The sequence below is a fragment of the Podarcis gaigeae genome (assembly GCF_964106915.1).
Source record: "Podarcis gaigeae genome assembly, chromosome: 2".
Taxonomy (NCBI): domain Eukaryota; kingdom Metazoa; phylum Chordata; class Lepidosauria; order Squamata; family Lacertidae; genus Podarcis; species Podarcis gaigeae.
Genome location: NC_139679.1, coordinates 2,910,772 through 2,925,978, shown reverse-complemented (window position 1 = coordinate 2,925,978; position 15,207 = coordinate 2,910,772). Strand labels below are relative to the sequence as shown.

Here is a 15,207-nt window from a genome sequence, read left to right as displayed (position 1 = left end):
AAGCTCAAATGTGTGGTGTCAGTGCAAGACCAAGTGCTTGCTCAGAGACACAGAACCTGCTGGAGTCAATTCCCATCAGCCCAAGCCAACATGGCCAATGGCAGGGGATCATGGGAGTTGTAGTCCAACAATAGTCTGGAGGGCACCAGTTTTCCCCAGGGACAGGGGTGTATAGGGTAGTGTTTCTGGTGGGGGACACATTGTACTCCTTCTGGGGTGGTCTGCCCACCTTTGGTCCCCACCCTGCACTCAGCTCTCGTGTGGCTCCTAGAAGCTGCCAGCATGCGACAGCAGCCACACCCCAGGAACGGCTTTGACTGGCCGACTAAACCAGCTGAGGGTAGCGATGGGTCTCAATCCCTCAGTGAGTTAGGAACTTGCCCTGCATGCAAAGGCAGGCTCTGGTGGATTGAGTGGACCAATAGTGGGTCCCACAGTCAAAAAGGCAGTTATCCATGTGTTGTAGAGGGAAGTGAGGGGCAGGTGGGGCTTGTCAGCCTGGGAATCTGGCCCACCAAGCAGAAATAAATGCTGATCCTAAACCTCTGCTGCCTTGTGGGATATCTTCAGAATAAAAGGCTAGGTTTTCCAGATTGGAATCCCTAAGGTGATTGGATGGTGCCTTGCACACCTCCTTCCAGCAACTCCTGCAGCCCAGCTGGTGCCAATTGTACTGCTTTCCTTTGAACCACATCAGCAAGGCCGAAAGGGGGAACAGCATCTGGGCAGGCTAGGACCTCCACACACACTGTCCAGGCTTGCATCCTGGGGGGGGGGCACTTCAGTGCTGCTAACACAGCAGTTTAATTTCATCCCTGGAAGCTCCCTCCCTCCATTGTCTCTCTAGACAGATGGATGCCAACAACTCCAGGGGCCTCAAAATAGCACCCATGCTCTCTCTGCCACGGCCTCATTTTATCTTCATAGGCCTGATCCTAAGCTACTGTCAGACTGTCCCCATTCCACACCTGACACACAGATATTATTAACTCAGATCCCTATTCTATTCCAGGAACTTGGGGAACTTGTGGCTGTTCAGATGCAGTCCCAACCTGATCTAAGGTGTGTCACAACAGCACCACTATCACCATACAAATATATCTCGGGGTGGGGAACTTACGGCTCTTTGGATATTTTTGCAATCTAACTCCCATCAGCCCCATCCAGTATGGCCAATCACCAGGGGTGGTGGGAGATGAAGTCTAACAACTTCTGGAGAATCACATGTTCCCTATCCCTGCTCTATTCCTTCTTGGGAACACCAGCATCCTACAAGGAGGTGTGAGTGAGAGAAGCCATTGCACTCTCTTCTTGACTACTGGCATGAAGAAAACCAAACAAGCATCCAGATGAAAGATCAAGCAAACTGGACCACAGAACTGTCCTATCCACTCATTAGCAAGAGTCGCTACAAATGTGACAAAAAAGAGAGCCCCACGTGTGGGGTAAATAACATGCAACCAGCGCACACATTATGGCTGGTATATGTGCAATGTGCTACTGAAGGCTGTCCCACCCACCCCTGTAAGCAGCCTGTGGCTTTCCAGTCTGCATGCACATTGCAGCCCATGTGCAAACATCACACATAAAGATCCACAGGCAGGGCTGCATCTTATTTCCTGCATGCAAATGCATCCCGTATATACGAATGTTATCGCATTTGAGCCAGCCACTGTGCTTGCTAAGCACAGCTGAAAGATCCTCACTCCAAAGTCTGCTTTAGATCTCAAAACACCCTGCTAGTACTCCAAAGACAATCTTGTTTCCTGTGGAGAAGCCTAAACCAGGCCACGGTGGCGGTGGCGGAGAAAACACATCACACACAGCACCATGCTCTGGCTTTCAAGCAGCCTTCCTAGAAAGTGGGAGCCCGAAGAATCAAGTTGCTGCACATGCCAGCCCATCCCTGCTGAGGCACGAAGGGCCAGGACTCCTGGGATCTATCTCTGTCTCTTGGGGAGAGGAGAGGGCCTGGCGGTTTCAGGGTCTGGCTCAGAGCCAGGGCTCAACACCAAGCAAGGCAGCCTGCCAGATGCCCAGGACGACTGGGCTCTTTCTGAGCAGCGTAATGTTGGGGAGGATGATGCATTTGCTTCTTGCAAGCTCACAGAGGGCAGAGGCCAATGAGAACTTCTCCAGACAAGTGCAAGCACTACTGGGAACTGCCTGAAAAGGAACATCCACCAATTCATATCTGGAATCTGGCATGATGTCACATTAAGTTCCATTTCTGCCCCTCGGCTGCGGGTGGACATCTGACCGAAGGGCGCCTCATTTGCTTCTGCTTGTGTGACAGTGTTACTGGGATGGTATGGATTAAATGGAGGAAATGGGAGGGCATGGGGAGTTTCACCAATCTGGGAGGAGCTAATTTCCCCTTCCTCCCCGCAAAAAACAACAACTCGTTGACAAAGAGAATGCAGATAGGCAAGTCCTGAGGGCATGATGGGATTGGTGTCAGGGGCAGCTGCCAGGGCCCAAAGTGATGCCTCCCTTACTTGTTATTTTTCTGGACGAGCACACCCATCAGCTGGATCTAGTCACCAGGCCAATTTCCTGCAAAGTCCCCAACCTAGCATCACTCTGGGTAACCAAGCTGCTACCTTCCAGATGTTGCTGGACTCCTCCTTCCATCAGCAGCAACCAACGTGGCCAATCATCAGCAATGAGAGGAGCCGCAGAGTCCAGCGACATCTGGAGGATAGTGTTGGCTGCGGAGCATTGTGGGAAATTAAAAGAGTGTCCACACCCAGGCTGCTCAGCATTGCTTGGCATTCTCAGAGCCCTTTCAGACCTGGAACCAGCCCTGGCTGCATGGAACCAGATGCCAGTAAGTGAGAGGCCCACCCCCACCACCTTGTGCGATGTAATGTAGTGGGTAGAGTGATGGGCTTACACTGGGGAAAACATGAGCTTACCGTATTTTTTGCACCATAACACTCACTTTTTTCCTCCTAGAAAGTAAGGGGAAATGTCTGTGCGTGTTATGGAGGGAATGCCTACGGGTGGCATGCCTACGGATTTTCCTCCTCTAAAAACTACTTGCATGTTATGGTCGGGTGCGTGTTATAGAGCGAAAAATACGGTAATTTTTACAAATGCTCACTTGGTTATCTCGGGCATGATCCCCTTCTCTTAGGCAAACCTGCCTCAAAGCGTTGTTGTGAGGATAATCTTCGGGGATGGGACCACGCATGGTGCCCCAAGTTTCTTGGGAAGGCAGAATAAATATATAGCAAAGATTGCAGCACTTAGCAAAAGATGTGGGATGGTTCACCAAGGCAATCTCAGCCAGGCCAAAAGCAGTGACTGGTGCACCTGGAACAGGAATGACCCTTCCAGATGTTGCTCGACTATACCTACCACCACCTCTCTAACCACTGGCCATGTTGGCTAGGGCTGATGGGAGCTGAAGCCCAACATCTGGAGGGCTACATGTTCCCTATCCCTGACCTCAGAGGGAGGCCATTCTTTAAACAATTTCCAGCACAAACTACACAGAATCGTGCAAGGGCCTCCTTTCCTCCAGTGACCTTCTGGCTCACTACATTAGGTGGAAGCTGGGCTTGCAAGCTTTATAGGGTGGGGACTTTGAGCCTGGGTTTCTTAGCTCTCTTGAAGCCAACACTCTCATCACTGAACTACGCTGGCTCTTCTGAAGCATCAGGCGCCATTTGCCATATTATAAGGGCGTGTCCCCAAGTACTGCTCATGGCAGATTAGCTACTGCTTGCTTGCTTTCTTTTAATGCTCAGAAACCATTCTTTCGTCTACACAATCAGGGGATGTTGAATGAAACTTGGAAGGGTGGAGTTTTTCCTTCCCAACTCTCCTCTGGTGCACTTTTGTGAGCGAGGGGCAGCTGTCATCTCAGGGTATACAGCATATATTCCCTGTGTGTCAATTAAAAGAGAGTGCAAACCTAGGCATGTATACAAGTTCAGAGATTTTCAAGCTGATTGCATGCATGTTTACTTGGGAGGATGTCCCAGTGAATTAAATGGAACTTATTCCAAGCCACTGCACACTGTATTGCACCAGCATTTAAAGGTCCTTCTAGAAAGCTGGGCCAAAAGAAGATATTTGGGACTAAATCCACTACACAGCTAGTGGGCTCCTTTGGGTGGAAGGACAGTATATAAAATTTAAGAAATGATATATTTGAATGTGTACTGTTGGTGGCACTAGTTGAAAACCTAAGTGAAGTTAGGTAACATATTTTTCCATGTATAAGACAACCTTTTTCTGAATTTTTTGTGATAAATTGAGGGTCCTCTTAATACGGGTTAATATGCTAAGCAAGCAAGGGCTGGTGCTGCGGCAGGAGCAGGGAAATGTCAGAGAGGAGGCTGCTTAGCCGCTCTTCCCGGCTTAGAAAGAGTATTTGGTGAGTGCCGCTATGCGGTGTATTACTGGGGGCTCATTGAAAAGCTGCTCAACAGCTCAGCGAACTTACAAAAGAATAAATAGGGGTCTTCTTATACATGGGGTTGAGTTATATATGGAAAAATACAGTAATTTTAGACCACAGATTTATTAGTTGTAATGGGGAAGCCCTTAATTAAACATTTCAATTATCACGGCCTGATCTAATGGCAGGGGTGCCAACTTGAATAAAATATTGGAGGGGCAGGTAAGCCCTGTCCCACACAGGGCCGTCTTTAGCGTATGCAGCGCCGGGTGCAAAAAACTGCCCAGCGTCCCCAAGGAGAGCATTTCCCACAGAGGCTTGGGAGGGAAGCCTTGTGTGAGCAGCGTGCATGCGCTGGGCAGGCCTCTCAACGGCCGCCAATCCCACGTGCGCAGGAGGGCAGCACCGGCAGCAGAAAAGCCTGCAGTGCTCCGACGGGCTCTGCTCTGCTCGGCAGCGGCTGTCGGCTGGCCTGGCTCTTCAATCCCCGGACTCCAAATCTCGGACCCAGACTCTGGGCCTGGCGCCCGGATGCCCTGCACCCCTAGCGCCTATGGGTAAGCAGGCCCTGGTCCCACATAATCAATCACATGTCATGGCACACACACAACATTGGAATGGCAATGCCCACCAACGGGGGGGGGGGGGTTGGCTCTTTCATTCAATTTTTTTTTGGGGGGGGGGCTTGACACCTCTGTCTAATGACACCACTGGAACATCCCACCCACTTGCCCAGCAGCAGCAGCAGCTCAGTTGGGAGGTGGAAGTCTCTGACGTGCACATGTGCCCCCACCTGTACTCCCCTTTGTGCCACATGGCCCACCCCACCTCTGACTTGCACAAGCCTTCCAGACTTCTGGTGTGTGCACGAGCAGGAGGAGCTGCCCTACTCAGCTTGCCCCTCCTTGTCACAGACGGAGAGATATTCAGTCACAATATTCCCACTGTCTCAAGCAGCAGCCTTTCTTTTCCGATGACCATACCAGGATGCGGATGTGTCCTCGACACCCGACCCTCTAGATGCCTTGAACATCCTGGCCAGAGAGGAAGGAGGTCTGAGCATGCTTTCTTCTGCTAGACGCCATCAGCGTGGGCAAGTCCAGGGAGGATTAGCTGGATGCTCTGCTCATCAGCCACCACATAAGATGCTTTACACTGAGTCAGACCACCGATCCCTCTAGCTCAGTACTGTCTACACTGACTGGCAGCAGCTCCCCTGGGGGTTTCAGAGAAGCAATCTTTCCCAGCCCGATGGAGGATGCTAAAGAATGAACACCTGGGACCTGCTGCGTCCAAACAGATGCAAATAAGGGCCCTCTCTCAAATGTAGGAAAGGAGATCCAGAGCAGGATCTTCAGCATTTTGCCTTGCCAAATTCCTCCCCACCCACCTGCCCATTCCCCCAAAACACCATATGAAAAGCCTGAGTGGAGCAAGGAAAGTAAGTACAGTAACTTTGCTACTTCACTAAGCACACCTTTGTGTGTGTGTGTGTGTGAGAGAGAGAGAGAGAGAGAAGAGAAGAGAAACAATCAGGCTCCCACCCTCCTTCTCCGCTTTGTCCCAAGCTAGAGACCCACTTCCCTAGTCCTGGTCCCGACAAAAGGTTTGGTACCGACTGTGCGTCTCTCTCTCCACCCCCAACTCCAGCTCATTCAACCCCAAGCCGACCCCCTTCTTCTGTTCTCCCCCCCCCCCCAATCGCTGGAACAAGAGCGGCGGGACGGAGCTCCGATTACAGGAAATGCTTCGTTGGGAGCCTGTTGGGGGCGCACGGAGAGCGGCGAGGCGAGGGGGGCGCGCACGGAAAATCCTCCCGTCTCGCCTGCGGCGGGCTGGGCCAGCGCGCGTCTCTCCCGCGAACAGCAGCAGCGGCGCCGTCGCCCGAGGGGAGTGCGCGGGGCGGAGATCCCGAGTAACGGGAGCGGGCTGGGAGGAAACGCACCAGGCGGGGCACGGTGGGTCTGCAACCACTTAGTGGGGCTGGAAGAGGGAACGGGCGGCGGGCCAGCCGAGGGAGGGGGGCGTGATTTGTGGAGTCGTGCGGGGCGGGGGGGGAGTGGAGAGAGAGAATACACTTTCCGAAGCCAATTCAATCGGAGCCAATTCCATTTCGTTTCCCTTTCTAACTTCTTATCCAAGCTTTGCTAAATCTCCTGCACCTTGGATGATGTGCGCGCACGTCCCTCGATCAAGTATCCCCACCTCCACTCCCATTTTCACAGACAATCCGAGTCCCCGGATTAATGCGGGGGTGTATGTGAAGAGAGTGAAAGTTGTCCCGCTATGCCCCTCCGCAAAAAATATACACCCACCAAGTGTGTCCCCCGGCCCTTGCCTCGCCTTACCTCTGCGCGTCCGGGAGGTAAAAGTCCACCGAGAAGCCAAAGGAGCTGCCGGGGGGGCCGCGGAAAAGCGCCGGCGCCTCGGCGTCCAGGTTGAAGCCCCAAGCGCAGGGCACGCCGAAGAGGAAGAGCAGGGCCCGGGGCAACATAGCTGGGCCTGGGGGTGCGGGGTGGAGAGAAGGGGGGCTCGGTGGATGGGCTGAGAGGCCGGAGCAAAATCCCAGCCGGCGCTCCGGATGGTCGCTCGCCCAAGTCTTCTTTCTCCAACCCGCCCGGAACGTGAGTGCTCCGGAGGCTCGCCGCCTCCCCTCCTTCCCTCCCTCGCCCGAGAATGACTCACAAAAAGGAGGAGTCTCCCTCCCTCCCGCCCGCCCGCCCCCACCTCGACGGGACAGGGGGTGGGCAGGATGGATCTCATTAAACTGCCAGCGCTGCGAATTTTGGAGGGGAGCCAGGAACAGCTCTGATGAATATTTGGAAAAAGTTTTGAGTTCTAGATTTGGCTTTAAACTCCCCCACACACCTTAAAACACACACAACAACAACCACGCGCGCGCACACACAAAGCGAGTTCTCCCCCCCAAAAAATTAACTGCTCCGTTTTGCAAGCGGCGTTAAAGTTCTCCGGTTTTGCAAGAACTGATGATGTCACATTGGGGTTTTCCTTGCTTGAAGGAAATCGAGCACTCTGTGCCAATTTTTTTGGGTCGAAAGGGTTTGGTTGTGATTGGTTGCCCTGCGTTACCATGAAAACGCAGTTAAGAGTCAACCGAGTGAAACGAAATTTAATAAACCGAGTCAGGTTTTAACTCCCCGCCCCTCAAATAAAAATCTAGAGGGCTGTGTTTGAATTGGACAGGGGTTTTTTCCGGGGGGTGTTGCTGGAGCAGAGGGATGCCCCCAAATCCTAAAGTGTTCGGATAACCAGGAGCTCGCACAGAGGAGAGTGCCATTTGCATGACGATGGGGTTCTAGACAATCTGATCACTGTATTAAACGCATGTGTCTAATAACCAGATTTGGACAACCCTGCCCACTCCCTTGCACCAGGTTTTCTCTCCCAATGATACATTCGCTGACTTAAACGCATTTGAACGATCAGTCAGCCCCCAGTGCCTCTGTTCACAGGTCATCTCACTTCCTGTTACCCTCCAAGTGTTGTTGGATTCCAGGGGCAAGGCTGCATTCACACTGTGCTCAGCTTGAAGGAGCATGTGAAGCACCCCCCCCCCCCGGAAGAATTCTGGGCACTGTAGTTTATCCAGTACAGTGGTACCTCGAGTTAAGTATTTAATTCGTTCCGGAGGTCTGTTCTTAACCTGAAACTGTTCTTAACCTGAAGCACCACATTAGCTAATGGGGCCTTCCGCTGCCACTGCACCGCCGGAGCATGATTTCTGTTCTCATCCTGAAGCAAAGTTCTTAACCCGAGGTACTATTTCTGGGTTAGTGGAGTCTGTAACCTGAGGTACCACTGTAGTTTATCACCACGAATGCCTCCCTTGTTCTCTTATAACAACAATGGCGCCCACCTGAGAGGGGCCAGAACTGAGTCCGGTGAGTTCCAGCTGATATAAAGCCCTGAGATTATCCCTTGCAGAGTCACAATCCCCACCAGCCCTTCACAAACTACAGTGCCCAGGATTCTCTGAGTGAAAATGTGTGCTTTAAAAGTACAGTGTGCACACAGCCCAAGGCATCCAAATCCTTCTATTTGGAGAAGCCATCGCTCACTGAGCTAGGCACCCTCTCCTTTAATCAGTGCAAGGATACGAAACCTACATAGCCCTTCAGATGTCATTGGACTACAGTTCCCATCATCTCTGATCTTTGGCCATGCCTAGCGGGCCTCATGGGAGTGGGAGTCCCAACCACATCTGAGAGGCAGAGATGGTTAACAGCTCCCAGGTTAAAATCCTATGCACACTTTTTCTGGGTATGATCTCTCTTGAATGAGGTTCTGAGGAGACATATAGTGCTGTCAGATTGTGATCTGTTTAAAATTGAGATTTGGGAATATTATTTATTTATAAAAAAGAACAATAAAATAAAAGCAATACACTAGCTTCCTAAGAGGTCTCCTTGGTTTAAAACTTTAAAAAAGAAGTGAGGCTTTTTCTAATGCTTCATCGCACACATCATTACATCTATAGTCTTGCTGTGAGGGAACTGACAATGGTACTCTGCACATGCTTAGGGGCACTCCAGGACTGAGTCCCTTTATTCCAATTAAGTTTTACTGTATTCAGCATAAGGAAGGAAGTTTGGTCAGATTGGAAAACCCTTATTTATCTTCGGATTCAGGAATTTACCTCTTATCAAGGCAGAATTGGAGTTGGTTAAACCAGCAACTAATGAGACATCTCTTCTCCTGCTTCTAAATTCTACATCTAGGCAGCTGGGTTGGCAGGATGCAAGTTCTGTATAGTCCTGAAGAGGTGCAGGTGCCCTGTTTAAGTAAGGTGATGTCAGCGATGAAGGGTACTGCTTGAATTACAGAGGAGAGGCAGAGGATGTGCAGCCCCTTGTCTAGTGCACTGCACATCCCCAGCTCCTGTTTTTAGATAGTGTTTATACCTATGACCTCACTAGCTCAGTGGCAGTGGCATGCAGTGACATTTTTCATAGAGGAACAGTTGGGGCCAGAGGCTTGAGGGGGCAATGGGGGAGATGTCGTGCGCACGACCATTGCACCTCCCTCCCTCCCTGGGCAGAAGCTTCCTGGGTTTGGGGAAGGAGGTGTCAGGCTTTAATACTTTAATATTCTAATTTACCAGGAGCATTTAGAGGAGTAGCCTAGTCCCCCTAGTCCACTGACCACATGCCACTGGTCAGCGAGTGAGGAACCTGTGGCTCCCAAGGTGTCGCTGGACTCCAGCTCCCATTAGCCCCAACTAGCATGGCCAGTGATCAGGGATGATGGGAGCTGGAGTCCAGCGACATCCAGTGAGCCACGGGCTAGCCACTAGGCAGCATTAGGTAGATGAAAGGCTCCTTCTCACTTCCTTTTAACTATGCTTTCCAGCCACAGGTCTGCATTTTAAAGCTCTCTGTCTGACTGGTTTTGCTTTTGTTTTAGTCCCAGCACTTTCCCCAGGAACACCCACATTTTACCACTGCATGAGACAAACGGCTACAAGTGAGCGGTAAAATGCAGGTTTTCCCAGGGAAAGTGTCAGGACAAAAAACACACACTACTTTGGCACAGAATCATAGAATGGAGCTTTTAAACCCAGAACCGTGTCTAGAAACACAGCACAAAAGGAAGTGTGAGGGAGCCCTGAGGCAACTAACCCCTGTCCTCCTGACCTTGTACCTGAAATATGGTGATAATAATGCTCTGCCCTACAGGACTGTTCTGGTGAGGCTATTCTGCTGGAATCATGTTCTGCTGAGTCTTCAGCACTTTTGGAATGAACTATCTCAATGCCAAACGTTATGACTGAAAACCCAGTGTATTCCAAGTTTTTGAGAAAGGCACTCTGCACGCATGTAGGAGGATGCCTCTTCCTTCCTTCCTTCCTTCCTTCCTTCCTTCCTTCCTTCCTTCCTTCCTTTCTTCCTTCCTTTCCGAATGACACTGTGCACAGACATTCAAAGCAGAGGAAGAGCCATAGCTCAGCGATAGAGATTCTGCTTTGCATGCAGAAGCTCCCAGGTTCGGTCCCTGCCGTCTCCTGGCAGGGCTGGGAATGTCCCTTGCCTCAAACCCTGCAGAGACATTCACAGCCAGTGCAGACCATTCTGAGGTAGGTGCCTGAATAGTCTGATCTGATCTAAGACAGGATGTGGGGTGATAGGGCATCAGAAGGCAGCAATGTTTTCCCATGCTGCTTTGCATCTGAGTCAGGTGTGGGGATCCATGGCACCTGTGTTTGGGCCACACAATCTGCAGGCTCTGGGAATAGATTCTCATACCCACCAGGCAGCCTCACAATGTTCCCCGAGGCTTTTGCCTAAGCAAATGTTTTGCAACATTTGGAAGGGTGGGTGTGTTGCTGTTATTATTTTCCATGATCTCAGTTAGCCAGAGTCAAATGCAGAATTCTGTCTGCTGACACCCCGCCCTGGGGCTTGACTAGGAAAGGATGGACAAAGCCTCGCCTGCTGGAGCTTGGAGAACTTGAGAGGAGCATCCTGTCCTGCTGGGGTGATGACTTTCTCACCTTTACTTTTCTAGCGCTAGCTCAGTCCCCCGTTTGGGGAGATCTGGGCAACCATCCATTTCTGCAGCATTCTGCCAAGTTCTCTTCTCTTTTTTTAGTCCTCCATGAGAAATAATAATAAAGAAAATACCCCATGTGAGCACGACACTCTTTCTCTCAGTACAAAGTAACCCTTGGCAATCTCCTCACTTCTGGACCTAGGAGAGTCAAGGGTTGCGTCTAGGCTGCCCTGTGTGGTTTTAAGGAAAACTTTTTCAAAACTAAATGCAGGGCACTCCTTTTTCTACTGAAAATCTAAACAACTGGGGTCATTACTCATATTTTCCTTTCATGGATCCTATAGTATCCATGGGTGGTAGGCAAAATACAAAAGAAAATCTCTTCCTTTTTTCCTTTTTTATTTATACTTTTTAAATTTATACATTTCATTAATTTTACAATCCGTTTAACATTTCAAAATCTGACTTCCTTCCCCCTTTCTGTAGTTCCTTAATTTTTTTCATATCTTCTGCATATCCAAATTCATTTAATTTACTTGTTTAATTATCTACTGTAAATATATACTCTTATAAAACTGCAGGTTATTACAATAATCCTGCTCATGTTTTTATCTGTTTACAATTTATCTGTTTCCATTCTTTTTTAAAGAGTTTGTTATTTTGATTTCTTATTCTTCTGGCACGTTTCACAATTTCTGCATATTCCATAAGTTTTTGTATCCATTCTTCCTTTTCTAGGACTTCTGCTTCTTTCCATTTCCTGTCATGGAGAAGAGTGCTTCACCTGTTGAATTTTCACCTGCTGTAAAGGGCCCTTGTCTATTCAAAGAAGTGACAGCAGCTTGCTCTCCCTCCCCTTGGAACTACAGATTAATCTGCAGTCCCCTTCAGTGGTTAATAATCTTAATTTAAAGTGAAGAGCACAAAAAGGGGGCTGCTAAAACAAGAGAAACAAACACCCACACCACCTTTTGAATCAGTCGGAAACTACACCCTCCCCATTCCTTTTCCAGATACTAATACCAAAGCCAGGAATTCTGGCTCCAAGTCTCTGCCCTGCCTCTGATTGTTACTGGAATGGCCTCCATAGCTCTGAAAAATGCTCTGGCAGCTCACTTGGGTGTGTCTGTTGACATTTAGGAGAAGTGATTTCATTTGTCTTATTATTTATTGATACTGAGCCATCAACATCCCTGGCACTTTTCTTTGCATGTTTCACTGATAAGTGACGTGCCTGATCATCCCGCTGCAAGGTGTTTGTCCCAGGGAGGTGACGGTCCAGTGCCAGGGGTCGTGTATGTCGGCAGAACCGGAGTCTGACCATGAACACCCTAGTCAGCACAATTTCTGACCTGCCAAGCGGGACACCAGCTGCCTGCAGGGCCTCCCCACCTTCAGGCAGGGGCTCAGCGCCCCCACCCCAAGCCTACCTTGCACTCCAAAAAACAAAAGAGAAGAGGCTTCCTGCATTACAATCTCATCACCAGACATGCACCATTAAATATCTTGGTGCTACAGTATGTGGGCTGAGGGCAGCTGCTCAGTTGTAACATATAGCAAAATAATAATAATAATAATAATAATAATAATAATAATAATAATTGTATACCATGTGAGTGTGAGTGTGTTAAACTTGCTATCTATGTAACTGAGGTGACTAAACATAGTTGCAGGTAATGCAGCCCCTGGCCTCTTGCTCTCACTACTGCATTTCCATACTTTCTAAGGGTAACTCAAAAGCTTGTATGTATACCCCTACATTAAATGAAGCTGGCTCCCACACACAACCACAGGGCAGCATTTTAGCTATTTTGTGAGTTTCCCATCATAGGACAGAATTCCCCCCTCATTCTGGAAGAGGGACCACTTCCCGCCAGGCTTTGTACTCGTAGGCAATTCCTTTGGAGGAAACCAAAGTAGCAGCAAACCCTCTTTCTCTTCAGCTGCGCACGCTGCTTAACGTCCTCTCACATCCGCTTCGGCTGTGGATGGCTTCATTTTCCATTTCGCCAGCCCTCCTTAATTGAGTCCAAAGGTTCTGGTTTTTGTTACTCCAACTGTCTTCTCCTCCCATCGCTGAGAGTCCCTCTGTCCTCTCTAGAATGGTTCTGGGCGGCTGCAATAAACACGCGTCATTCCAAACGTGGCCACTAGGGGTCAGCTTCACTTGGCGCTGCAGCATGTTGACTTTCACACCTCACCCCCCATTTCCTTTGGGGGCTCAGGGTGTGGTAGATGGCATTCCACTGAGCAGCTACTCAGAGGCAGCATGAAGACCTAATCTTCCTCTGGCATCCTGGGAAACCAAAGAGAAAGAAGCTGTAAGCTGCAAACAGACGTCTTTATCTATGAACCAGAATCTGAGTTAGGATTCATTTGCTTTGGAAAGCCGATACAACTGCTGTTACTTTGATACAAGGCGCTTGCGCACCCACAAAATCATTGGACCAGTGCAGATACACCCACAGTTACCACAGGTGCCTACATCTGTGCTGGGGGGCGGTAGTGCAGAATCAATCTGCGATGAGCTTTTATTTTTGGAAGAAAGCTGCTTTCTCAAGAAGGCAGGCGGAAATATGCAGTAGGTCTTGCCTGTGTGTTGCCTGTGTAGTGTTCTAAGAATTTAAGGTCTCAAATATATAAATTAAATGTACAAGGCAAACACGTACATAAATCCATAAACCACATATTTGAAACAGTACAGTCCTGAAACCATTTTGACTCTCCCAAACTGACCAAATGTTTCTCTGCAAGGAGGGAAGAAATGAAAAAAAAACCCTTCCCCATTGTCTTTGTGCCCACAAATCCTGCCTTAAGGGCACATTTAAGGTGTGAATAGGGTGAGCCTGTGAACTGTGACCTAGATTCAGGAATTAAGTAGTTATAATAACAAAAGAGTGGCCAAAAGGAGAGGGCGGGCAAGAGGGCAGAGAAGGCGCAGAAGAGTGTAAAGACTGCTCCTGGAGCTGCTGTCTGTGTCGAGAGTGAAATCAAGGGTGATGTGACAATTGGGCCTAGGACCATCATTCACCCCAAAGCACGGATCATTGCAGAAGCTGGATCAATAGTAACTGGGGAAGGTAACCTCATAGAAGAACAGGCAGTGATCATAAATGACTATCCTGAAGAAGTGTGCATGCACAAGAAAGCTCATACCAAGAACTAACTTAGTTGGTCTTTAAGGTGCTACTGGAAGGAATTTTGTTGTTTATCCTGAAAACATTACCCCTGATACAGAGGAGGTTGGAGCCAAACAATGTTGGCACCAACAATGTCTTTGAAGTTGGCTGTTATTCCCAGGCAATGAAAATAGGAGACAACAATGTAACTGAGTCCAAAGCATTTGTGGGTAGGAACGTGATTTTGATGAGCGGCTGCATCCTTGGAGCCTGCTGAAGTGTCAACACCTGCGAAGTCATCCCTGAAAACATGGTCATCTGTGGAGCTGACTGTCTTCGGCGAGTGCAGACTGAGCGGCCTCAGCCACAAACATTGCAGCTGGACTTCCTAATGGAAATCCTGCCAAACTATCACCATCTTTAAAAAGCCATGAAACCAACTCCTACTCCTGTGAAGAGTTGAAGACACCCTTCTCCCAGCATGCTTACCAGAACTGCAGTGCTTTCAGGACTCTTGTGTCCGCAAGAACTAACTCACTTAACTTACATGCTCATTCATTCCACTGTGCAACATAATGTTATTTATGAAAATGATGAAAAATTAAAAAGAAAAAAGAGTGGCCAAAACCCAGATAATGCAATCAAGTAACTTGCCAGACAGGAGATAAACAACACACTCAGGATTCTGTTGTAGTCCACCCCCTGTGATGTATGTATGATGTATTGGGGGAGGTGGTCCTGGCCTACAGCCCTTCTGTGATGTATGTATGATGTTTCTGGGAGTGGTCTGGAGTTTGAGGGTGGGCAATTTCAAAAGTCTTTATAAACCCTTGCACACCTTTGTTCGGGGTCCTCCTCCTTTCCTGCGTGTGAGGGGAGCACCCAGTTGCAACTGCTTTAATAAAGATCAGGCTTACTAGCTGCTTTACTTCTCAATATTCTCTGGTTGGCCTCTGTTATTTTCTCTGACCGATGGAGAACCTACAAAGGACTCTGTAAGGGCTATTGTGTCCCCCATAAGGGAATCAGGGCATATTTTGTTTACAACAGTAGATAAGAAAGCATTCAGTCCCCATTCATTCTAGAATAAAATGCCATGCAGACACAGCTTGAGTCAGACCATTGGTCCATCTGGCTAAGTACAGTGGTACCTTGGGTTACATATGC

The 15,207-nt window shown here is 49.1% G+C and overlaps 1 protein-coding gene, 1 long non-coding RNA gene and 1 pseudogene across 4 annotated transcripts in view; 2 read left to right on the top strand and 1 right to left on the bottom strand.

Annotated features, from left to right (window-relative positions):
• Positions 1-7,083, bottom strand: part of ITGA5 (integrin subunit alpha 5) — a 72,062-nt gene extending 64,979 nt beyond the window's left edge. For both annotated transcript variants that reach the window (XM_083729185.1, XM_083729186.1), the window contains exon 1: positions 6,760-7,083. In XM_083729185.1, coding sequence (XP_083585311.1) covers positions 6,760-6,905 — 146 coding nt within the window. In that variant the 5' untranslated portion in view covers positions 6,906-7,083. The remainder of the gene's footprint in view (positions 1-6,759) is intronic.
• On the top strand, positions 6,247-13,348 carry LOC310840112. Its single transcript, XR_014561811.1, has 3 exons — positions 6,247-6,369; positions 11,660-12,202; positions 12,237-13,348. It is a non-coding gene; the product is annotated as an uncharacterized lncRNA (long non-coding RNA).
• Positions 13,349-13,497: 149 nt separating this feature from the next.
• On the top strand, positions 13,498-14,856 carry LOC310839559 (dynactin subunit 6 pseudogene; annotated as a pseudogene). The gene is made up of 3 exons: positions 13,498-13,502; positions 13,820-14,051; positions 14,143-14,856. The product of its transcript is annotated as a dynactin subunit 6 pseudogene (transcript).
• Positions 14,857-15,207: the final 351 nt, after the last annotated feature.